General features: G+C 39.9%; 1 protein-coding gene across 1 annotated transcript in view; it reads left to right on the top strand.

The window, feature by feature from the left end:
* The window catches only part of LOC149238595 (uncharacterized), a 224754-nt gene that overhangs the window by 109320 nt on the left and 90506 nt on the right, over positions 1-24928 (top strand). Inside the window, exons 8-11 of the mRNA XM_089373103.1 lie at positions 7963-8061; positions 8204-8275; positions 8369-8483; positions 22467-22535. Of these exons, the coding sequence (XP_089229229.1) occupies positions 7963-8061; positions 8204-8275; positions 8369-8483; positions 22467-22535 (355 nt within the window). The remainder of the gene's footprint in view (positions 1-7962; positions 8062-8203; positions 8276-8368; positions 8484-22466; positions 22536-24928) is intronic.

Here is a 24928-nt window from a genome sequence, read left to right as displayed (position 1 = left end):
AAATGGATAGCGAGTTGGGGTAAAGACATTATTGAGCTTAGAGATATCACTGCGTACAATTATATTTGTGCAAAGGTGGAAAATCGATAGGAAGTGCTAAACATTCATTTGCATGCCTTTAGCATATGTTCTTACACTTAAATACTATGATGTATCATGGCTTTCAACACCAACACTTGGTGGGGGGACTAAGAGAAAACCACACCAAGATCTAGAGGTTCTAGTTGGTTATGTGAAAGCATTGGATAAATTAGTTCATGAGGAGGAGAAGTGTGACACCATACGAAAACAATTGAGCCACTATATCCTTGTCACTGGTGCATTTGGGACTAATCATGAAATTAGAGATTGAGGGAATTTGTCTTCTCATGCATGGTGGAACATGCATGGAGGTGCTACTCCACATCTACAATGTTTGGCAATACGAGTGCTCTCGTAGGTGGTGAACACTTCTTCTGCAGAGAGGTGTTGGAGCACCTATAGTTTCATCCACAATGTTAAAAGAAACAGGTTAAATGTAAATCGGGTAGAGAGCTTGGTTTATGTTCATTACAACTTGTGATTGTTGTCCCATTATTGTGAGGAGGCAAAGAAAAATAAATACATGAAGGTTTGGGGTGAAAACCCAGATGGAGTGTTGTATTTAGAGCAATTGGAGGATGTTCTTATCTAGGATGATGATGATTGTGTTGAGATGCCACCCCTGTCTAATGCCATGGTCCCCATGTTTGAGTTTTCAACAACATCAACGAGGAGCTTAATCCTCAGTTCCACGACCACCATATTCTTCATTACCACCACGTGGAGGCTCACATAGTGGTTGTGGTGGTGTAAGGAGAGATTAGTAGATAGATTCATAGTTCACTACTTTTTTTTGTCATAGTCTAAAGATGATAGATTAGAGTCTTAGACTTTAGTGTTGTGAATTTGAACTTTTCAGTCTTCCTAGTTCAATGCATGATTGGTGGTGGCCAAAGGGCCTATTTTGTAAACATTATTATTTGGTCATGACTCATGTTGATAGTTGCTAACTTGCTAGATAAGTTACTTGAATGTTTTAGCTTCTAAATGTCTACTTTCTATTATATGCTTAAATTTTTGATACTTTCTAAGTTTCTACTGTTTATTATCTGTGTCATGTGATATTCTTAATTATGTCTGTTGTAATTGCTAGAATCTAGATGGTTGATGCTCGAATAATTAATCATTGATGTATTATGGATGCCATATCTATCTTGATTTATGTACAAATATGCATGTTTTCATATCTTGTGCAACTAGTTTGGTATTTTGGATGTTTTAATATTATTATTATTATAAATGCAATATATATATATATATATATAGAAAAGACTCTTCGCTTCTGAATATTTTTGGAAAATCACGCTCCCTACGCCTCGGTTCCAAAGAATGTCTCCGCTTTGTGCAACATTATTCTGGAGGACAAGACCCTAGAGGAAGCATGCTGGAGATACTGAGAGGGGGGTGAATCAATATTTCTTTTCAATTGTTATTTTTACTAATTAGATTCTTCACAATTTAATCAGAGAAATGTATAATAATGATTTTATTAAGTATAGAAAAGATTGAGTACAATAAATGATGACTGTTTTCCAAGCACCAACTTGGACTTTAGTGAGGCTCTAACCTCTAGGGATTTGACCTTATTCTTTTCAAAGCTCCAACCTTGGGTTTAGAGGCACCAACCCCTAGGACACCAATCCTTTTGTCTTCTTTTAATAGAGAATGTGTGATGTACTTACATGAATATCCTTGACGAACTTCTTCACTATTCCATAAATACTTGAGATTGACTTTTACTCTTCACTGTACCTTGTCCACCATTAGACTTGCTGCTGCAAACTCAGTTCATAATACCATAGCCCAACTATATCTCAAGTTCCAAGCCACTGTACAAACAGGTCATTGCGCTTTACTGCACCATAGACAATCCACCACTGTTACCACTGTCTGAGAAGAGTGTACAAGTCTTAATCCAAAATATTGTACCACAGTTTGAGCAATGCTGGAGGCTAAAGTTCGAGTCACTGTGTTAATGAAGGCACAATTAGGATATTCGATTTACTGTGATTAAGGCTCAGTCAAGATTCACCACAGTCCGAGCCAAGAGATCATATCACAGTCACAAATCCAAGCCACAGGAAGAATCAAGCAAGGAGATCACCATAATTCGAGCAAGGAGATGCACCATAATCCGTGCAAGGAGATCACACCACAAGAAAATGCACCATAGTCTGAGCAAGGAGATCACACCATAGGAAGAATCGAGCTTCTGCACCACAATTTGAAGGTAGTAGATTACAATAGCACTGTCCGAAGATGTATCATTTGTTACACTGCACAGTTCGTAGTGTGAAGCCATAGTTCGTAGATCTTTCCTCACCAAACTGAGGTATCTGCAATCACTATTCAGGGGATCCGAGCCTCTGTCTAGAAACCGAGCTTGTCCAGGTGTAAGACCCTTGTACGAGTTAGAAAGACAACTTTTGTTCAAGTTCTGAGCTTCTTTTCTTCTTATTTTTAGGTTCTCCTTCCTTAGAGCTCACGAGATGTGAACTATTTCTCGTTGTTCTATGTTTGATGATCAAATTGATGGATGAAGAGTGAGTACATATGCCTAATATATAGTGTTCATGTCTCTACAAATAGGCCTACATGAGTAGGCTAGTATAGGTTGGCTCACTGTCCAAAATAATATTCTTAACTTAAAAAATTCGTATCTCCCAAACTATTTGGTGTATTGGGCCAAGTAAGAGCTCATTAGAAAGGCAAAATTATGCTCTAAAAGATGGTATAGGTATCAAATTGAGAGGTTGCTTCTAAGGTAGTGAAAAACATTTTTTAATGTGACTGGTCATTAATAAGTGCAAAATTGCAGGTAGGACATAATGGCTTCATGGAGAGTAAGGTTATTTGGAAATGTAAGGCTTCATGGTGACATTTACTAGGAGAGCTCAACGATATATATCTCATCAATGATAATTATTGACCAACAAAGCATTCATAGGGGTGAGACCTGAGATAGGACATCTCAGGGTTTTTGGTTGTCCAATCTATATCCACATGCCTGTGGGCAGGAGAACAAAGTTAGAGCCCTTAGGTGAGAAGGGAATTTTGGTTGGATACAATGGGGAGTTGAAGGGATTCACGATTTTTATACTAGTGCAATGGTAGATAATTGTGAGTAGGGATGTCAAGTTCGATGAGAGCTTGGGCTTCAAGAAATCTCATGATTTACCCATAGTTACAGAGGATACCCAACAGGTGGATCCAAAGGGTGAGCAGAGTTCACAGACTTGTGCAGAGGTTCAATCTTCAGGGGAGGAGGGGCAATTAAGCCCCTCCAAATAGGTCATTAGGCCCATATGGGTTTTAGCAGATCTTGAGAGATGCCAAAGATCATGTAGAAACTCTCAGAATCACATTTAGGGAGAGAAAGCATCCATAGAAGTTTCCAACATATATGGCTTCCATGACTGACATCATAGACTTAGAGCCTTCTAGCTTTGAGGAAGTAGCCAACCCATATGTATGGAGAGATGCCATGGTGGTGGAGCACAACTCTATCGTGAATAATGATGTTTGGGAGATTGTGCCAAGACCAGTAGGGAAGTCAATGGTGACTTCTATGTGATTGTTCAAAATCAACCATGCAATAGATGTCAGTGTGAAGAAGTACAAGGAAAAATTTGCGGTCCGAGGATACTCTTAGAAAGAGGGAGTAGACTACGAGGATAATTTTCCACATGTTGCTGGATACTTTTTTATCTAAATAATGATATCTATTACTTTAGAGATGGGTGGAAGATTCACTAGATGGATGACAAAATTCCTTAACAGAGTTATTGAGGAAGAGGTATATGTAGAGCAGCCACAAGGGTTTGAGTTACATGACAAAGAGTCAAATGTATGCAGGCTTAAAAAAACCTTGTATGGACTCAAACATGCATCAAGGGCATGGTACTCCAAGATATATAGCTATTTGTAGAGCATGTGCTTCACCAAGAGTGAGGCAGATTCTAACTTATACTTCATCCTAGTTAGATCTAAGCTCTTGATCTTGGTGCTCTATGTGGATGCTTTGATTCTTACTAGGGTAGAGAAACTGATTATTGAGTGCAAGTAGGACTTGGCAACATAATGTGAGTCGAAAGACATTGGGTTGATTCAATACTTTCTGGGGCTTGAGTTTTGGCAAAGATTGAGAGAGATGTTTCTTGGATAGGGGAAGTATACAATGGTGATCTAGAAGAGATTTAAGATGGTGGACAATAGATATATGGCTACTTTGATGGTGACCAGACTGAAGAAGGTGGATTATTCAAAGTTAGAGTTAGCAAATTCTAGATAGTATTGGCAGTTCATTGTCTCATTGATGTATCTTGTCAACACTTGACCAAGCATTTGTTGTGCTATGAACACCTTGAGTAAGTACATGGTGGAGTCGAGATAGGTGCATTGGATCGTAGCAAAGCATGTGCTTAGATACTTGCAGGGCACAGTGGAGTATGGCTTGAGTTACCTTGGTGGAGATGGGGTGAAGCTGCAGGGGTATTTAGATTTAGAGTGGGTAGGGAGTGATATGTTGATTTGTGTAGCTTTGGAGGTACTCCCACACCCTAGGGTATTGGGTTTGGTAGAATTTTGACCCACATGGGCTTTGTGGGCAGTGTACCCAAGCAATGGGCTTTGCACCCAAAGTTGTGGGCGTGAAAGCGAGTGGAGAATTTGATGGTTTATTCATTGAGAGCATGTGGGGCGCCCTTGAAGGGCTAAGGGGCAACAATGGCTTCAATGGTGTGGTCAAAGGTTAATGAAAAGAATTTTATCTCTTATGTTATCTATGTGTGTGCACATCCAAGGCAATCAATCATATGTGAGACAAACCTAAGTGTGTACGTCTAATCTTAGGAGAGAAGTCCACAACTGTAAGAGGAGTATTCTATGGTTGATCTATGCTACAATGGCTAAAGATGATGACGAATTCTCTATACAGGTTGGACGAGTGTTTAGGGCTGAGTTAAGGACAATGCATAAGGGAGGGCCGAGTCTCTTAAAGCAATTGAAATGGTATGTAGTGGTGGTTGGTTAGGGCTGCCGTAAGGTGACTGCAAAGGATTCTAACAAAGCCAAATAGGAGCAGGCATATAGTTGCATAGAAGCCGCAACTTTTTGGACAAAAGCTAAGATTCTTGAAAGGTATGTCGGTGTGTCTCATTGTTGATGATTGTAGGGACATTTGGAGTGTTTGAAGGGCTGTTCATAAGTGTATTTGAACAATAGTTTGGTGGCCCTAGTTATAATGTTCATGTCTTGTTACATTGTGGAGTGGGTTATTGATAATGATGCCCTAAGCACTGTCTACAAGGAGTAGACTCTTAAGTGTCGTGGAAAAATGAACATGATACAAAGCAGAAGAGAACCTCAGGATGTTGTTTTAGTTTGGGGTCTGCAGTGATTTCCTGGTTCTCCAGGAAGTAGACTTTAGTAGCGCTCATTGTGACAGAAGCTAGGTATATGGTAGTTAATTTGGCTAATAATGAAGCAATTTGGCTTCACAAGATGCTTACAAGATTGTTTGATCAGGAGCTGGAGCCTACGATGATTCATTTTGACAATTAGAGTTGCATCAAAGTCTCAAAAAGTCCACTATTTTATGATAGCTCGAAGCACATTGAGATAAGATACCATTTGATTAGAGACATGGTCTTGAAGGTAGCAATAAAGCTCCGATATATTTTGACAGATGAATAGGTTGTAGACATACTCACCAAATTTTTGGCGAAAGGAAAGTTTGTCTTCTTTTGAGAAAATCTTGGAGTGGTGGAGAATACATTCCTCGTTAAGATGGAGTTCTGATGATTGTAGCTTTGACGGGTATTTCCGCAAAAGAAAAGTGTCTAAGTTGTTGGAATTGTCATTAAAATAGTATTAGACTTGGGAGTTCACTTTATTAATTAATTAATAAAGTGAATGTCTTTTAATAAAGTGAGTTTAATTTAATAAAGTGCCCAAGTTTAGGTAGTAATGAGCTAAGTTGAATATTGGACTATGTTGCACGGAACTTCTAGGAACTCGACGTTTCGGGCCGTACTTGTACCCGAAACTTAGAAACTCGGCTCAAACTTGGTCGAAACACGATCATGATCTAATCATCTAATAGAGTTAATATAGACTTGGTTTTCTTTCTAAATTGTCATCTATGGGTCTTATTCCCCTTTTTTTGCAAGATAATGTGTTATTCATTTATTTATAAATTTCTTTATATATATATATATATATATATGATGTTTCGGTCGACGTTTCCATTTTTGGGAGGTGACGTTTCTAAACATACCTGTTATGGAAACTCCGAAATGTTCCAACGCTTCGTGCAACTTAGATTTTGAACCATTGATCTGTACTGAAGATCAGATTTAATCTTGATTGTTTAGATTAGGGCTTTGGCCCAACTCAAAATTATAAAAGGAAGCCAAGTGAAAAAGAGGACACATAATTATTTTCTCAAGAAGGATTTCAAGAAAAAGAGAAAAAATCAAGAGGAATTTTTGATTTTCTGGGTGAGGAGATGGATTTCAGTAGCAGCAAAGGAGAGGGCAGCCATTAATTTGCAGGCCGTACAGACTGTACTGTCCAGCATAGAGGTGATCTGGGGCAGATTTCTGAGAGCTGGAAATTCAGGTATGCTGGGTTTCAGTTATATTCTTTTCTCAGAGCCATTTACCCAGTATGGGAGCTCTTGTAAGTTTTGAATAATGAACTAATGTTGAAGAGCTGAAAATTTTACGAGATCTGCTTTTTTCTTGCTTTTCTAGGTTTTTCCGCTGCTTTATTTGGTTAAAGAATTCCAGCAGTGTAAATGTAGATCTGATCTATTTACCCAGGCACTGGTTTTCAGAAATTAACAAACACAACTGCGATTTGTATGTTTTTTGTACTTGTGAGATGTATACTGTATTGGTGACATACTAAACCTTTTCATTTTATTTATTTTTGTCATATGGTATCTGTAAATTGTATCAGTAGAAGTATTTGTTAACTTGTTTCTATCTACTTGTCAAGTTGACTATAGTATTTCAAATTCTCACCCTAGTTTTTAACAGTGACATTTATATCCTTTTGGGGGTCTTCGTGTGTTTCTGCACGTGTGAACTTTAGTGAACTTGTGAGCTCTTTAATTGAATACACTGCTTTCATGGAAATGATTCTAAAGATAGAATTTGAGATATAAAGTATGGGCTTTTCATTAGTGATAATGAGCCAGGTTTTAAACTATAACTTGATAGATTGAACAAATGCATGGTTTGAAGTGTAGGTAGTTCATTCTGGGATTTAGGAAGACTTTCTTTTGAGTTATTGTTAGCAAGCAACAGATAGAGATTGCTTTGTGTAACAGTAATATCAATCTAGTGCATAAGGTGCTAATGTTATTTATTGAGTGAATAGGATACTGGTACAAGACAGAAGGAAAGTATACCTGAGCCTGTGCTTCAAGATGAAGATTCAAGTTGATGGACATTAGATCTTCTGATGCGAGGAAGGAATCATAGTGTCTTTTATAAGGAACGGGGATTTTCAATTTAGTTCTGATTGTGCAGGTTATTGCAATAAGCTTGTTCTCTTCTGATCAGGAACAAGTTTTACCTTTAGTGAAATGGCTGATCTAATCTCTAGCTGACTTGAAAAGAGTTGAGGAACAGACTAGTATCATTGTCAGTATATTACTGTTTCCGGCCCTAGAGAAATATCTTTGTATGATTACCAACATGCCTTCTTGATTTTTTGACATTTTTTGCTTTGTGATTTGACTATGTAACTCCAATCTTCTTATGGAGCTTTAGAACAATACATTTAATTTCCAATTTTAGATTATATATAGCTGTATCCCAAACAATCAACAGCTTCTTCATCATTAGATTTCTATTTGAATTGAAATTGTAGGTTGAATCTCTGTCCAAGAAGTATGAGGAAAAACTCAAGCAGGCAGGTGAATCAAGTGCTCGTATGGCGTCGGAGGAAGCTGCATTTAGAGATATTCAGGTGTGGTGGTAGTGCTAGTGATTTTTGACACTGTTTGGTACCTTAATTTATAATTCCATCTCATAGTTTTATGTTATTTACGGAACATAACCTAGTTGAATGACTAAAACTTTTGCTAACGTTGAATCTTTCATTCGCATAGGAACGGAAACTGGAATTATACAATGCAATTGTGAGAATGGAACAAGGAGGGAATGCAGATAGCCTTCTTCAGGTGACACTCATATTTTGTTCCATGCAATTTTAATTTTGTGTTCTCATCTTTGTTAAAGATTTAAGGATGACATTTTTTGTCAATATACCATAGGTTCGAGCAGATCGTATTCAAACAGATATGGAGGAGCTAAGAAAAGCACTGAATGAACGTTGCAAGCAATTAAGTCTGCGCACAAAGCCAACTGCATTGATTGAGCTACCTTATGGTAAGTTTATGACACTAAACCCATGACTAATAACTTTTCTAATCTCTAACTTTTCTTTAGATATTTGCAATATAGAAATCTGCATAATGTGGAACCATTGAAAAATCAGAGGGGTTGGCCATCCCTATACAATCGAGGATTAGAAAACTCATTTGGAACCCTCAAATAGGGCATTTGCTCTAAGAGCTCTGTTTAAGGATAGTTGTTTCCCGCACCTGATTTCTGAGGATGCTTGTTTCTAGGCCATTGACATGAAAGATTTCCTTCCCCTTTGATTGGGTTTTGGGATTTTCTCTTAAAAAAATCTTAAATCCTTTGACACCTTCCCTGGAAAATCAAGTCTGCCTTTATTTTTAGGTCTTAAATTGTACTTCACTAGTTCCAAGGGATTAAAGTCATGAGTGCTCTTTCCATCTAGAGCAGTGTGGATTAGGTTTGCAGTGAACCTTCTGGAGCTTTTCCAGTATCCATACCCTCCACAATTTCAGGAATAGGTATGAGAGGTAGTGGGTTGAGGCTTTTTATACCGAACAAACTGGGTAGAAAATCACGTAGGTATTCTGGTTCTTTGGATCAAACCTCATTTCCCCATTACAAAAAAATAAAATTTTTCTTTTGCCAGTTCTTAAGGCTACCTGGATTCTTCATGCTAAAATACCTTGGGTTTTTTTTCCTATTTCAGATTTTCATTCGTAAGCTTAAGTATTTTATGGATAATGAGAGCATGGAGACTCTAGATAGGGTTTGTTCTTGATATTTGAGGCAGTCCCAGGTACATTCAAGACAATTGTGCTGACTAATTATATTACAGAGTGAGCATGTTAAGTCCAATAAATATTTTCATCCTTTACCACATGACCTAAACCCCATTGGTTGTTCGTTAATTTAAGGTATGTTCTATGTTTAGAGCAATTTATTTCAATTTTCATAGTTAGCTCAATATCTTTTCCAGATTAGCAATCACATCAGCATTAAAGTAAATTGCAGATAGAACATAAACATAGATCGCAGAGGACAATCCAAGACAAGAGGATACAAGATGTGGCGCTAGCCAGGGACAAGCCCCAATGTGGGGAAATCCTTGATCAATTATTCTTGTATGTTCTTCAATAGTTCAGCAGAGAGAGAGAGAGAGAGAGAGAGAGTACATATACAACAGAAGTCAACATTTTGACTTATCTAAAAAAGAGCATAGATCATCTCTAGGTAGATGATACATGAGGTAGCTGAACTCAGTTTAAAACATACTGCTTCAACTGATTCTCCATTGCCTTGCTGCACCTATCATTGTGCTGCTCCTCCTCATCATGCTGCACCCATCATCACTATGTTGCACTTCATCACATGCTCCCATCACTGGGCTGCACACGATCATGCACTATACTGCTCTCTCTAACACCATGCTGCATCCAACTGCTGCATCTAGATATGTAGCTGCATCCATAGGCTGTATCTTAACATGTTGCATCAACTGCTGTAGCCAACCATAATGATTCATCAATATTATCCACCATGTGACCTTGCTGTCCCATGTAGCCCAGCTGCCCCATGTATCTTTGCTGTACTAATTACCTCGCTGTCCCATGTACATTGCTACACTAGATACCTTGCTTCCCCATGTACATTGCTGCACTAGATACCTTGCTGTCCCATATTCCTCTGCTGCACCATGTGACCTTGCTGTCCCATCTTCCTTTGCTGCCAACACACCATACAAATGCTGCTGTTTGTCACTTCATTACTGCTGTAATTTCTGGGACTGGTTAGGGCACACAATAGTCCCTAACCGTCCTCAAATCTGGCCCAGAATTTCCCTTATGAAATGCGGCCTACCCTAGTGTGAACAGACCTCATTTAGATGACTGCGTCTAGGGTATTCTAGGACTGCAGCTAGGGCTTCCTTAGGACAACGTCTAGGGCTTCCTTAGGACTGCGTCTAGGGCTTCCTTAAGACAACGTCTAGGGCTTCCTTAGGACTGTGTCTAGGGCTTCCTTAAGACAACGTCTAGGGCTTCCGTAGGACTGTGTCTAGGGCTTCTTTAAGACTGCGTGTAGGGATTCTTTAGGACATCGTTAGGGCTTCTTTAGGGCAACGTTAGGGTTTCTTTAGGACTGCGGCTAGGGAAGATTGTTAAGCCTCCTTTCCTCCTACGTCTTAGGGCTACTTCCTCCTAGATTTCTCTCACACTAAAACCCAAAACAAGTGGAGAAAAATCAAGAGAGAAGTGTGTGAAATGACTCTCAAGTCATCTCCTTTTATACTAAAACGTTGAGCACATGTGGGTGTTATTTAGTTGTTGGCCGACCTTGACGATTTGTCTTATAACACAAATAAATTCATAACTCCATGAATACTTATCGGAATCGGATGATCTTTAGATCAACCCTACACCTCTCGATGAGAGGGATCTAAGAAAAATATCAGCTACCATTAATAAGATGACCCACATGGAGTTTGGCCCTAGTTGCCAATTTTAACACTCCCTCTCAATTATGGAGAACTCCATCTGCTAATCCATCTACGAGACTGTAGTATCTTTGCCATCAGTGCCCTGCACTGCTCTGCTGAACCATGAAGAAGAAGAATTGATCGAAAATGTCTCATACCATTCTCTACTGACCCGAAGTCAGTTCCATATGAAGAGAGTGTGTCATACCACTCTTACTGATCCCAGATCAATATCAAAAGAGAGTGTATCAAACCACTCATACTGATCCCAGATCAATATCACAAGAGAGTGTCTTAAACCACTCATATTGATCCAAGATCGGTTTACATTGATTCCCGATCGATGGAGGTCATCCTAGCATAGGGAGTACGGTAGATACAACGATGCGTCGATCGATAGTACTACTGTGGTCCCTAACCCCATTTCCATACTCATTGGCCAGATGAGAGGTACTTCCCATGAGTCCCAGATTGCATGGGTAGGATGCCTCGACAGGAGAACCACTCATCCTGTCCATAAGTCGCCAAGGGGTATCACAAGGGAAGGTTGAACCATTCACCCTTTACACAGCACACCATTAATGGAGGGTGAGTCGCCCTATGGTCGCTTGTTGCTCCAAGAAGTACCCCAAGCCCCCTGGAGCTCCCAGAGCTCAATGCATGCATCATGCAGGACCCTCATAAGAGGGTCTCTCAACGACTCCAAGTCGTTTGGGAAAGTCACAAATTTGACCTTTCCCCGGGGCTTCAACAGAATGTCTGTGACTTGTACATCAGTCTCAATGCGATGGAGCCTTCTCGCTCATCGATGTACCATATCCTAGATAAGGTAGTATCTGATGTCTATATGCTGGAGCAATCATAGAATACAGGATTCCTCAACAATCGAATCCCCCCTGGTTGACACAGAAGATCACGGTGGTATCCATCATGTGTACAAACAACTCACTGAAGAGCTTCCACAACCAGGCAGCTTCACACGAGATTATACTAGTAGCTATGCATTCGGTCTCAACAGTGCTTATAGCAACCGACTTCTGCTTCTTGCTCATCCAGGATATCAAAGCAAAACCCAAAGAGAACGAGCACTCAAAAGTGCTCTTGCGATCCTCCACACTGCCTGCCCAATCAACATTCGAATAACCATGTAGCTTCACATTTCCAGTAGTGTATCCCAATCCATGAGAGATTGTGCCCCGAAGATATCTCAGAAGATTCTTGGCACCAATCTAGTGAGGCTCAACCAAATATGAGCTCATCATGCTAATTGCAAAACAAATGTCTGGACAAAAGTTCACCAAGAACATCAACGTGAATGTGTTTATGAAACTTAGAGGCATTTCCCAAATCTGGTCTGACATTACTACCACATAACTTCTGACAGTTAAGATCCTTAAGGTAGTCACGAATTTGTAGTTTACCATTCCAAATCCGGAATTCAACTCCCTCCTACTTTTGCAAATGAGAGGGTCTGCACCTGTCAGAAAGTGGTCATCCTCAGAAGGTGTCGGTATGGGAGGTCTATCATCCACAACCTTCAAGCAATGGTTTGGATTGGCTTCACTCCTAGTGAATCTCAGCTCCAGTTCTCTGATACTATGCCCGGGGTGTTTTGCTTCAAGCCATAGAGAGCTTTCTTCCACATGCATACATGAGATTCTTTAAATGAATAGAGTTACCCTCATTCACTTGAGGGGTAACATTCCCTGCACCCTTTCCGGGATAGGTGGCATTAACTCCAAGTATAATCTCATGATTATTTCCATCTCTACCAAGTTAGAGAGAGCACCCTTTTATCTGATGAAGTGCCTTAAAGCACTACAATCAATAAGCCAGATTCCCAAAAACTCTGAAGGAGAGGGCCAATACAAGATAACGCTTCTTTATCTTATCAGAAACAACATTTGATTCTTCATGCCTGGGGTTCCTTGCTTTCTTTGAAGAGTTAGCCGTTTCCTTGATGACCTGCATTCCTTCGATCATTGAAGATGTCCCTGGAATGATTGTTATAATCATCAAGTGATGTGTCCCTACCATTTAGACACTCCTTAGCATAATGACCGAACTTATCACAAACAAGGCTTCTGCCTTTCCTTCCACCCTTAGATCTGGACTTCCCATTGAAGTGATCTTTAGGTAGGCCATCAGAAGCTTCTGCTACACCATTCTGCTTCGATTTCACCCTTGGTGAATTTGAAGAGGGATGAGGAATCCATTGATCCTTTTGTCCTTTCCCAACTGTCGTCGGTGATTGCTTTTTCACTCTTTCTTGGGCTTTGTCTTCACCTTAGCTCCGATACCATGTTAATTTAAGGTATGTTCTATGCTTAGAGCAATTTATTTCAATTTTCATAGTTAGCTCAATATTTTTTCTAGATTAGCAATCACATCAGCATTAAAGTAAATTGCAGATAGAACATAAACATACATTGCAGAAGACAAGCCAAGACAAGAGGACACAAGATGTGGCGCTAGCCAGGGACAAACCCCAATGTGGGGAAACCCTTGATCAATTCTTCTTATATGTTCTTCAATAGTTCAACACAGAGAGAGAGAGAGAGAGTACATATACAACAGAAGTCAACATTTTGACTTATCTAAATAAGAGCATAGATCATCTCTAAGTAGATGATACATGAGGTAGCTGAACTCAGTTGAATACATACTGCTTCAATAGATTCTCCATTGCCTTGCTGCACCTATCATTGTGCTGCTCCTTCTCATCATGCTGCACCTCACTGCGCTGCACCATGCTGCACCCATCATCACTATGGCTGCACTTCATCACATGATCCCATCACTGGGCTGCACTCGATCATTATGCAACACTATACTGTTGTCTCTAACACCATGCTGCATCCAACTGCTACATCTAGATATGTAGCTGCATCCATAGGCTGTATCTTAACATGTTGCATCAACTGCGGTAGCCAACCGTAATGCTTCATCAATATTATACACCATGTGACCTCGCTGTCCCATGCACCTTTGCAGCACCATGTATCTTTGCAGCACTATGTAGCCTAGCTGTCCCATGTATCTTTGTTGTACTAGTTAACTTGCTGTCCCATGTAAATTGCTGCACTAGTTACCTTGATGTCCCATGTACATTGCTGCACTAGATACCTTGCTGTCCCATCTTCTTTTGCAGCACCATGTGACCTTGCTGTCCCATTTTCATTTGCTGCACCATGTGACCTTGCTGTCCCATCTTCCTTTGCTGCGAACACACCATAAAAACGCTGTTGTTTGTCACTTCATTACTGCTGTAATTTCTGGGACTGGTTAGGGCACACAACAGTGCTTAACCGTCCTCAAATCTGGCCCAGAATTTCCCTTATGAAATGCGGCCTACTCTAGTGTGAACAAACCTCCTTTAGATGACTGAATCTAGGGTATTCTAGGACTGTAGCTAGGGCTTCCTTAGGATAGCAGCTAGGGCTTCCTTGGGAATGCGTCTAGGGCTTCGTTAGGACAACGTCTAGGGCTTCTTTAGGACAACGTTAGGGCTTCTTTAGGGCAACGTTAGGGTTTCTTTAGGACTGCGGGTATGGAAGATTGTTAAGCCTCCTTTCCTCCTATGTCTTAGGGCTACTTCCTCCTAGATTTCTCTCACACTAAAACCCAAAACAAGTGGAGAGAAATCAAGAGAGAAGTGTGTGAAATGACTCTCAAGTCATCTCTTTTTATACTAAAACGTTGAGCACATGTGGGTGTTATTTAGTTGCTGTCGGACTGTGACGATTTGTCTTGTAACACAAATAAATTCATAACTCCATGAATACTTATCGGAATTGGATGATCTTTAGATCAATCCTACACCTCTCGATGAGAGGGATCCAAGAAAAATATCAGCTGCCATTAATAAGATGACCCACATGGAGTTTGGCCCTAGTTGCCAATTTTAACATTGTCTTATGCAAAAATTAAGATTCAGGATTGGAATAATTGTTAGTTTTTGATAGCATCGGATGTGCTCTAGCCATGAAAATTGGTGGAGAGGCCAAGGCACATGAGTTCTAAAGAACCCATAAACCGTTTGGTGAACTTCCACTCAGATTGTATTTTATTAAAATAATTAATATTTTTAATGTGTTTCCTAAGTCTAAACTTAGGAAAATTAAAGTATTAATGGGTATTAAACAAAATATGGGTGAGAATGTTCTAGAAAGTGGATCAAGTCAAGTTTTAATCTTAGCTGTTGATTAGAGACTTGATCTCGGCCGTTGAAGTCTCATCGAGAAAAGTATAAGAATGAGGCTTGGGGTTCATTTAGAAATACACTCAGAGAGAATGAATTGATCTAGAGTTCGATTTCTGGGGCTAGGAAGCTGAGACATTCGAACTAAGTGATCATTCTGCAGTAGAGGGGTAGGGATAGTTTAAGAATACTGGGTAGAGAAACGGAAAGCCACTAGTGGAGGCATCACAACATCTAGTGGGAATGATGCTGGGCCAGTCTGGGCTCACGCAGGCCTGACTCAGAGCCAGAAGGGTCAACGCAGAGGAGACGCTGCCCTTACGCAGAAATTCGAAACTGTCGGGGAGCTTTTGGAACAACCGGGAGAGGTTGACGTAGAAGCTCCAGGAGGCAGAAGAGACAACGTAGAGCTAACGCAGAGCTTGTAAGGCTGATGCAAGGCCTACGCAAGGCCAGCGCAGAGCTGACGCAAAGCCTGTAAGGCTGACGCAAGGCCTACGCAGGGCCAACGCAGTGATAGCAGGGTTAGCCAGTTTTGTTGCCAGATCAGTCGGAAATTGCCGGGTGAAGTGAGGTAATCTCACTCAGTTTTCCGCCATTATATTTTCTTTGTAACTGGATTGCTGGGAGGGCATCCAACATTGTATTGAGAACTACTACTTAATAATATAAAACCCTCAGAGCTGCTGCACTAGTTTTCTTGCATTGGGTTTTTCCGGGGACGATTTTGTAAAAAAATAACGGTGTCCTATGTATCTTGTTCCTTGCTTCATGTAATCAAATTAAATTGGTGTAGGCTGCCGAAGTAATTTACTTCAGTATTCAAAAAATAACTTGATAATGTATATTAAAGTCAAGTAGGCGAAGTAAATTCAATTTTGCTGCAGTAGGGGTTCCTTGAGTTTAGGAATTTTCACATGGTATCAGAGCATTGATTTTGAAACAGGAAGAGAAAATCCAGCGCTGAGTAGAGAGGTCAATAGTTGCATTTAGCAGCAATTCGAATCCCCTTAAAGGGATTGCGAAGTCTTTGCCGGGAAAGTAGAGATTCCGAGGAAATCTCTCTGAGAGAGTCGACAGAGAGGTACGATTTCCGGTTCGTGAGCTTGCAGAGGCAGAGGGAGTGACACAGAGCCTCAGCATAGTGCTTGAAGGGCGCGGTTTCTGCCGGGGCAAAAATCTGTTGAAAAAGAGTGAAGACACATAGAAGGGGAATTTTCTCCTCAGAGGACTTTTCTCGCCAAAAGTTCGACTTTTTCACTTGCTGGGCAACAGACCAGTGCTGTGCAGTGACAAGTGGAGTCAATTCGACAATTTGGGTGAGATGGCATCACATGTGCTCAGAGATCAGGACAGGTTGGAAGGAGCTTCCAACTATGTCATATGGAAGACCAAAATCTTAGCTGTTCTGGAGGAGTACGATCTCGAAGCTTACGTCAAGAGTGTTGTGGCTGTTCCCGCGGACAATGATAAGAAGAAGAAGTACAAGGCCGAGCAGGGAAAGGCGAAGAGGTTCATACTTGATGGAGTTCGAGATCATGAGGTCTCACACTTGCAGGGCAAAGATACAACTCAAGAAATTTGGGAAGCTTTGTCTTCACTGTATGAAGGTTCTTCCGAACAACAGAGGATGTACTTGGAACAAAAGTTGCAAAAGGGAGAAGGGGTTAACTCCTATCTTCAATGTCTTTAGGACGCCAAAGACCAACTTGCTGTAGTGCGGTCCACTCCTCAGTCTACTGCGATGGTAAGGACGACCTTGAATGGAGTCTCGGATGAATGGCAAGTCTTCGTCCAAAGTATATTGGGCAGGGAAAGACCACCTTCATGGGAGGAGATGTGGGCAGCCCTTCAATAGGAAGAATTAAGGAGGGATCTCGTTAAGGTCAACCTTAGTGGAAGCAGTGGGAGTGGCACGAAGACCAAGGAGGAGGAGGAGAACAAAATTCTAGTATCAAAGGGACAACAAAAGCAGAAGTGGAAGGACATTTTGAAGGTGAAATGTCTCATATGTGGTGAGATGGGCCACTTTGCATCCCAGTGTCCTTTGAAGCAAAAGGATAAGGATGAGAAACATGATCCTAAGGCGGCTGTAGCAAAAATTGATGAAGATGAGTTTGCCATGAGTACCCACGCATCTCAAGGAGGGAAATGGGGCGATATAGAACTGTAGTCGGGAGGACTACATGTGGGCAGGATCTTTGAGGAACCCACCTCTTGAATCAATTCCTTGTTACGGGAGCTCGAGATTCAACAATAACGAGATGGACTTAGTGTCAGATGATGCAATGGGTTGGTTGGAGAGACAGATGCAGTAGCCTGAGACCAGAGACTGATCAACGCAGAGCAAGGTTGGCAACAATGCAAATGGCACAATCCAGAAGTCAGCAACAATGCAGAAGATTCTAAGGGTCAAAGACTAGTAGCAGTCAGATTCCAACATTCATATGGTATTGTGCTGAACACAGTTAGTTCATTAATTTTGGGTGTTTTTCAGTTGCTTCTCTCAGCAACTGAGTTGCAGTATGAATGCAGTGTTAGCAGTGGTAGAGCCAACAACATAGCAGATGCAACATTTGAGAGGGAGTTGTAGTACAGATGCAATAGTGGCAGTGTCATGGGCAGCAGTAACACAGTGTTGATGGTAGCAACAGTGCGAAAAGGAGAGGCTTTAGAGACAGAGCAACATGCAATTGGAAATTGTTGCTAGAACACATTCCTCGCTAAGAGGGAGTGTTAGTTTTTGGTAGCATCGAATGTGCTCTAGCCATGAAAATTGGTGGAGAGGCTAAGGCACATGAGTTCTAAAGAACCCAAAAACCGTTTGGTGAATTTCCATTGGGATTGTCTTTTATTAAAATAATTAATATTTTTAATGGGGTTTCTAAGTCTAAACTTAGGAAAATTAAAGTATTAGTGGGTATTAATCAAAATATGGGTGAGAATGTTCTAGAAAACGGATCAAGTCAAGTTTTAATCTTAGTCGTTGATTAGAGACTTAATCTCCACCGATGAAGTTTCAACGGGAAATGTATAAGGAGGCTTGGTGATCATTTAGAAATACACATGGAGAGAACGAATTGATCTAGAGTTCGATTTCTAGGGCTAGGAAGCTGAGAAATTCGAACTAATTGATCATTCTGTAGTAGAGGGGTAGGGATAGTTCGTGAATACTGGGAAGACAAGTGGAGAGACACTAGTGGAGGCAGCGCAACATCTAGAGGGACTAACGTTGGGCCAGTCTAGGCCCATGCAGAGCCAGAAGGTTCGGCGCAAAGGAGAAGCTGCCTTCACACAGAAATCTGAAATTGCCGGGGAGTTGCTGTAACAGCCGGGAGAGGTTGACGCAGAAGCTCCAGGAGGCAGAAGAGACAACAGAGAGCTGACGTAGAGCTTGTAAGACTGACGCAGGGCCAACGCAGTGATAGCTGGGGTTAGCCAGTTCTACTGCCGGATCAACTGGAAACTGCCGGGTGAAGTGAGGTATTCTCACTTAGTTTTCTGCCATTATATTTTTCTTTGTAACTAGATTGTCGGGGGGGCATCCAACATTGTATTCAGAACTACTGCTTAATAATATAAAACCCTCATAGCTGCTGCACCGGTTTTCCTGCATTGGGTTTTTTCGGGGACTATTTTGTCCAAAAATAATGGTGTCCTATGTATTCTTTGCTCAGTTTCTTGTTTCATGTAATCAAATTAAATTGGTGTAGGCTGCAAAAGTAATTTATTTCAGTATTCAGAAAATAACTTGATAATGTATATTAAAATCAAGTAGGTGAAGTAAATTCAGTTTTGCTGCAGTAGGGGTTCCTTGAGTGTAGGAATTTTCACAATAATAACATACATCTTTATTCAACCAGTTTAGAGAGAAGACCAAAAATTCAAGTCAATATTATGATTGAAGATATATTTGGGTTGTACAATGGGAGAGTGTATAGCAAGATTCTAAAATCACAGGCAGATTTGTCTGGAGGATTCTCCTCTAATGAGCTGTATGTGCGGCAAAATTTGGCTCTCCAAAACTAACAATCACCTGTGATCATAGTTTTAAAACTTTGACTCCAACTCCGACTCGGCCGAGGATCGACTCCGACTCCGTCTCCGAAACGGTAATGACTCGGTCGGCTCAATTTCATTGATTCGGTCGTTGTAAAAAATACATTAAATATTTATTTTTTTTATAAAAAAACATAATTTTAAAGATTTTCATTCATGTTTCCAAACACACAGCATTATAATATAGATGGAAGACAACATATGATCAAAGTAGGCTCATGAACCAATCCATTATATCAAAATGGTACCCAATGGCAATACATAGTCAACTGTCATACATGATCAAAGACTCAAAACAAAAAACACATAACCAAGGAGGCTAGAAATGGCCTCTACAACAAAAGTAAACTGTGACCAGACTCCAGTACTAGTACTACAGCTATTGGCTAGTAGCTACTGCCAGAGGAGCCAAGATCATGTCGATCAATCTCTGGATCATCATCAGAGTCAGATAGGGGGCCCCATGGCTCCTCCTCCTCCTCCTCATCATCTCCAACTGCAGCTATAGAAGTGGTACCACTAGCAGGCTGTGCAACTGCAGTAGATGCAAGCTGAGATAGAGTAGATATGCGGCTGCGCTTCTGTCGTGGCTAAGCAGAGGAAGCACCTACAACTGGAGTCCTTGCTGGCTGTGAGACTGAGGCTGGTGGATTGGGATCTGCGTTCAACTGAACAAGATGTTCAAGTTCAACTGATGTCTCGATATCTAAATCTAAATCAAGATCCTCATCAGGATCAAAATCTGTTGGACGACTCTCCACTACCCGATCTGATGTTGGATCAATGTTTTCCAACACAATGGGATCTGAATCAGGTCTTTTGTTCAGCAAATGGTTTCGTCTGAGCCGGAGGTTGTATTGGACATAAACTAGATCATTTAACTGTTTTTGATCCAAATGGTTTCTCTTCTTTGTGTTACTTGGGAGTAGGAGCGAAAACAAGAGCGGGAGCAACATTTTCAGAAGCTCCTGGTTTGGGAGCGAATCCCAGAGGAGTTCGACAACCAATGTCACTAACATCAAGGTACATAGAGGGATTGGTGCTCTTGATTAAATACGAGTTCCATACCCTAATACATGACAAAATTCAATGGAAACATTGCAATCCTCCAATCCTTAAATCCTGAAAAACTGATAAGTCTGCTGGATTTTGAATGAAATCTAAAATTCTACTTTCTCCATATGAAATCCAATGAGGCCGAAACCACTCTCAAACATTCTGAGTCATTTCATGGTAATGTTAAAAATTTAAGTAAAAGGATGAAAATGAAGATTAAGGAGAATGAAGATGAAGAATTTAACATTACCATGAAATTTGAATAGCATATCAATAGTAGAGAGCATTTGAGTGTGTTAAATAGGGTTTGGGAGGGGGAAATGGACCCCAAATAACATTTAGCTAATTCATAAAACACCTTGAAGTCCAAACCAATCAACGAACCCCTTAAAATTTCATTAAAATAATGTTAAATCATTGTTTTAGTGGGTTACGGGCCGCTGTTTGTGACTCGGCCAAGTCAGCACGGGAAACGGCCGAGTTGGCCGAGTCGGCCATGACTCGGCCAACCGAGCCGTTTTTTGTACTGAGTCACTCCGGAGGGCAATGGAACGGACCAACTCGGCCGTTTCCGTTTCGAAATGGCCGTTTTTTAAAACTATGCTTGTGATAGATCAATGTACCATGTGATTTTGTTGCTACTCTCTCAACTGCCAAAAGCCATCTTTCTTCATTTGAACTACTTCTTAGCTGGCTCATATAGCATGAGATTTGTTGTCATTCTTAATATAGATAATGCTTATTCTCAATATGACATGAGACCATTCTTCACTCTGCAAGTCACATTTTTTTGAAGGTTTTATTTTTGATATCTTGTAAAGAAACATTTGAAGGAATAGATTACTAACCGTATGTTTAGCAACTTCTATTTGCCTTCCTTTTCGAAGGAGTGATTAGTTGAAATATTCAACCATTGCTATAATGAAAACTGAAAGAGATGTTTGTTTAGTTTGGATTTCAATACAAATAGGTGCACTTCTAATCATAATAGAAAGGGGTACTTGACACTTGTGCTAACCTCTTGGATGGCATAATTCTCATCATAATTTGTATAATGTCGACTGTGATGGCACATTTCTTCAAAGATAACTGCTTTCCTCAATTTAACTGTTTATGCCAATATAATAGTAAGAGATTTGAACATGCTGGATAAAAAACGAAGCTCCTGGACACCATATTTATACAAACTTAGATGCATTATTTGAATGTTTTAAACTTAAAAATGATTTCTTGAAGTCTCACTCACATTTGCATTAGAATCTGTAGCTGTATATCTTCTTTTTTAATTTGTATGAATGTATTGATGCCTACACATAAACAATTGCAAATCTCTATCTTGTATTCAGTGTACAAAATTACTCTGTATAAAAGGTCAAACGATTTCACGTGCAAACTTAACTTTGTAAGTATATTCAAAGAAGGCAGGTTTTAATAATTTTATGTCATGCCCTTTAATGAGATAATGTGCTTCCAATCTGGTAACCTTTTGGGCAAATATCAATGTTGTAAGTAAAAAATTCCTTAGATCATTTGCAGAAAGCATGACAAATCACTTGAAAGAATTGTTGATAAACTAAGGAAAAGCTTGGTAAGCCAAAGGCTCCTAAGAGATGTGAGACTTCATAATTTTCTTTGAATTAATGCCCAAAATGATAGAAAGAAATCCTGCTATGCAATGGGTGTAATTTAAAACAAAAGTGAACGCCTTTTAGAGTTAATAGATGATGAGTTTGGTTAGCAATTTGGCTTCCAACTGAAATATCATTCAGGGACAAAAGCAAACTGTGAATGGCAAACAAGTCCAATTGAATGAGAATAGGGTTAGCTTCTTTAGAAAAGTGTGTAACCATCCAAAAACTAAGGTAAAAACACCTTAAATCTCATCTGGTGATCACTGTTGAAATATTTAATCTCAAAAAACGTGAAGAGATTCAAAGATCAATAGTGTTTATTTTTCTAGTCTAGTAATTATAATTTTATGTACATATTAGGATAATAAGAGGCTGCTATGAGACCTTGATCTCTCTTTCATGCCTTTTATTCTGGACCTGCATAATTTTTTTTAAAGCACCAGTGAAAATTAGTCTCCTAAAGCATGCAGTCTGTAAAAAGGCTATATGAGCAGTAAAGATATTGATCAATAAACGGTCTTCTTGAGAGACAGTTTGTTGTGACTTATATTCAGTTGCTAACTTGTTCTTAATTGTTTTTGTTTCAGGCTGGCAACCTGGTATTCAGCAGAATGCAGCTGAGTGGGATGATGACTGGGATAAATTTGAGGATGAAGGTGTGTTTTATTACAGTTTTTAGGCATTGTGGACCAATTTAAACTTTTTAAGGGGTTTAAGATCAGTATTTTGATGGGCTCTACAAAATTGTTAATGATATAATAATACATATGTTGAAAAGGAAGTTTCTATCTTTTGCTTACTGTGTATGCAAACATCTCATCAAATATGGTGTGTTGTTGTTATCATTTTGAAATTTTGGCTACTGCTGTTTCTCTTGAAAGCTTGAACTGCTTGATCAAAGTCACCAGATTTGACTCAACACCAGGCTTGCTTTGGTCAAAGGGTCAAACTTGACTTGTGACTTGGCAAAGAGTTGAAGGTTGACCTGAAAAAAACTTGAGGGTTGACCCAACAAAGGCTTCTCAATGGAAAAAGAGTGAATATACACAATTTTCAGGAAAGTATAAACTTTTTGCCTTGAAATTAGGTTATATATGAAACACCATTGAATCTATGTGATACAAGTTTCTGGAATGTGGGAATGTTGGGTACGTGTGTACGAGTCAGTGTTACGTTGGAGCGGGAGCGAAAGCGGGGAGCGGGAGCGACATTTTCAAAAGCTCCCGGTTTGGGATCGAGTCCCGGAGCGATTTTAAAAAAATATATTTATATATTTATATTTTTTATATTTTGATACATATATGTCAACAAAAACATGTAGAATGATGAATTAGAATTTAGATATAAAAAACATAAAAAAACATAGATTGATCATTGAACCATATCACATCAATCATCTAGAAGTTATAATCTTCATCAACCATGTCCACAAGTTAGTAACATACATATTACAACATATTGAGTCTTGTGAGTCATGATTCATCAATCTTAAAGTTTCAACTTCAAGCTTTCAAAATTGAAAATTCAATATATAACATTTATCATCATTGATCACCAAATTTGTACTTGTAAGCTAAGTTTAACCATTACAAAAAATAATATCTAACTGTTAACATGAAATGAAATGCTATAAAATGAATTATGAAATGAAATGAAACAACTTTCACGAAGCATCATATTCATAATTCAGAATCATTACCAATGAGTTATAATTTCCAACTTCAAACTTCAAACTTTCATTGCATTTGTCACAGTCATATATTGTTTACAAAAAATATCATTATGATATGAAAGAGTCAAGAGTCAAGACTCAACAGTTATGAAAACTAATAGAAACTAGAAAAGACAAGTAAACTATAAATCTATTATCTAATACTGCATGTGGCCCTTGCCAGGAGAGTCTACTGTATGAGCAGGTCGTGGTGGTCTTCTAGGAGTCTCCCGCACAGCCCGATGACCAGAACTAGAAGGCACATGCCCTCCACGTGAGGGTGTAGATGGAGGTGGCGACAACAAAGGAACAAGACTTGGAACTCGAGCACTGCTACTGGATGGTGGAGGTGGCATCGCTGTTGCTTCATCTTCCTCCCTTATAAGTTCCTCTTCCAGTTCTTCAAGATGTATAGTGCCATCCTCCAAATTGTCATCCTCTGGGTGGTTGTCCCTGATTTTATATGTTGGATCCTCATAAGCCCGATCACAGTAATGACTCAACAACCTCAAGTTGTAGTGCACATAAACCAAGCTTTCTGCCCGGTTTTCATTGAGTCTGTTTCTTTTCACATTATGTATGAAGCTATAGGTGCTCCAACACCTCTCTACGGAAGAAGTATTTACAACCTGTGATAGAACTTTTTTTGCCAATTCTGGCAAAAGTCCATGGCCGCCATATGTTTCCCATCATGTGAGAGCGTCAAATCTATCTTTGTCTTCCATTGCATGGAAGGTACCAAACAAACCAGTGCTACTGAAGTATCTGCCTATTTCAAAGCGCACACTAGCACATTCCTCCTTGTCCGGCATCAACTTTTCTAATGCTTCCAAATATCCTTTAGATACCTCTTCATCTATATGGGGTTTGGTCCTAACCCCACCCCCTGGTGCAGGTTGGCCCAACCAAGATGTAGAGTAGTATTTTGGTGTAAAGATATACGCCAAGCAATGTAGTGGAAGATTAAGTTTATTCCACCGTACACATACACAATCGTGAATCAGTTTGTACAAGTCGGGATCATTGTTATGAACAATATCTTTTATTTGCCCCAACATGGTATCCATCTGCCCATACACCTCGTCAATCACTGGTTTATCTGTATCTGCAAACCGAATCATGTGATAAATGGAATTGGTGAAATCCAATACTTGCCTCACACGTGCCCAAAACATACCATCAAGAGCGGCCTCCTCCACCAGTTCAAAACCTCGCCTGTCAGCTGCATTTGTAGCCCTTTCCTTTAATACCTCCATTGTGGAATTGATACCATGCTAGCCAATGACTCTCTTACCTTCAAAAGGTGCTTGAAGGTGAGGTAATAGCTACCAAATCTAG

Source organism: Pinus tabuliformis, chromosome 8, assembly GCF_031772625.1.
Source record: "Pinus tabuliformis cultivar Carrire ecotype Pingquan chromosome 8, CPIR1, whole genome shotgun sequence".
Lineage (NCBI taxonomy): Eukaryota > Viridiplantae > Streptophyta > Pinopsida > Pinales > Pinaceae > Pinus > Pinus tabuliformis.
This window is presented reverse-complemented; position numbering and strand designations above follow the sequence as displayed.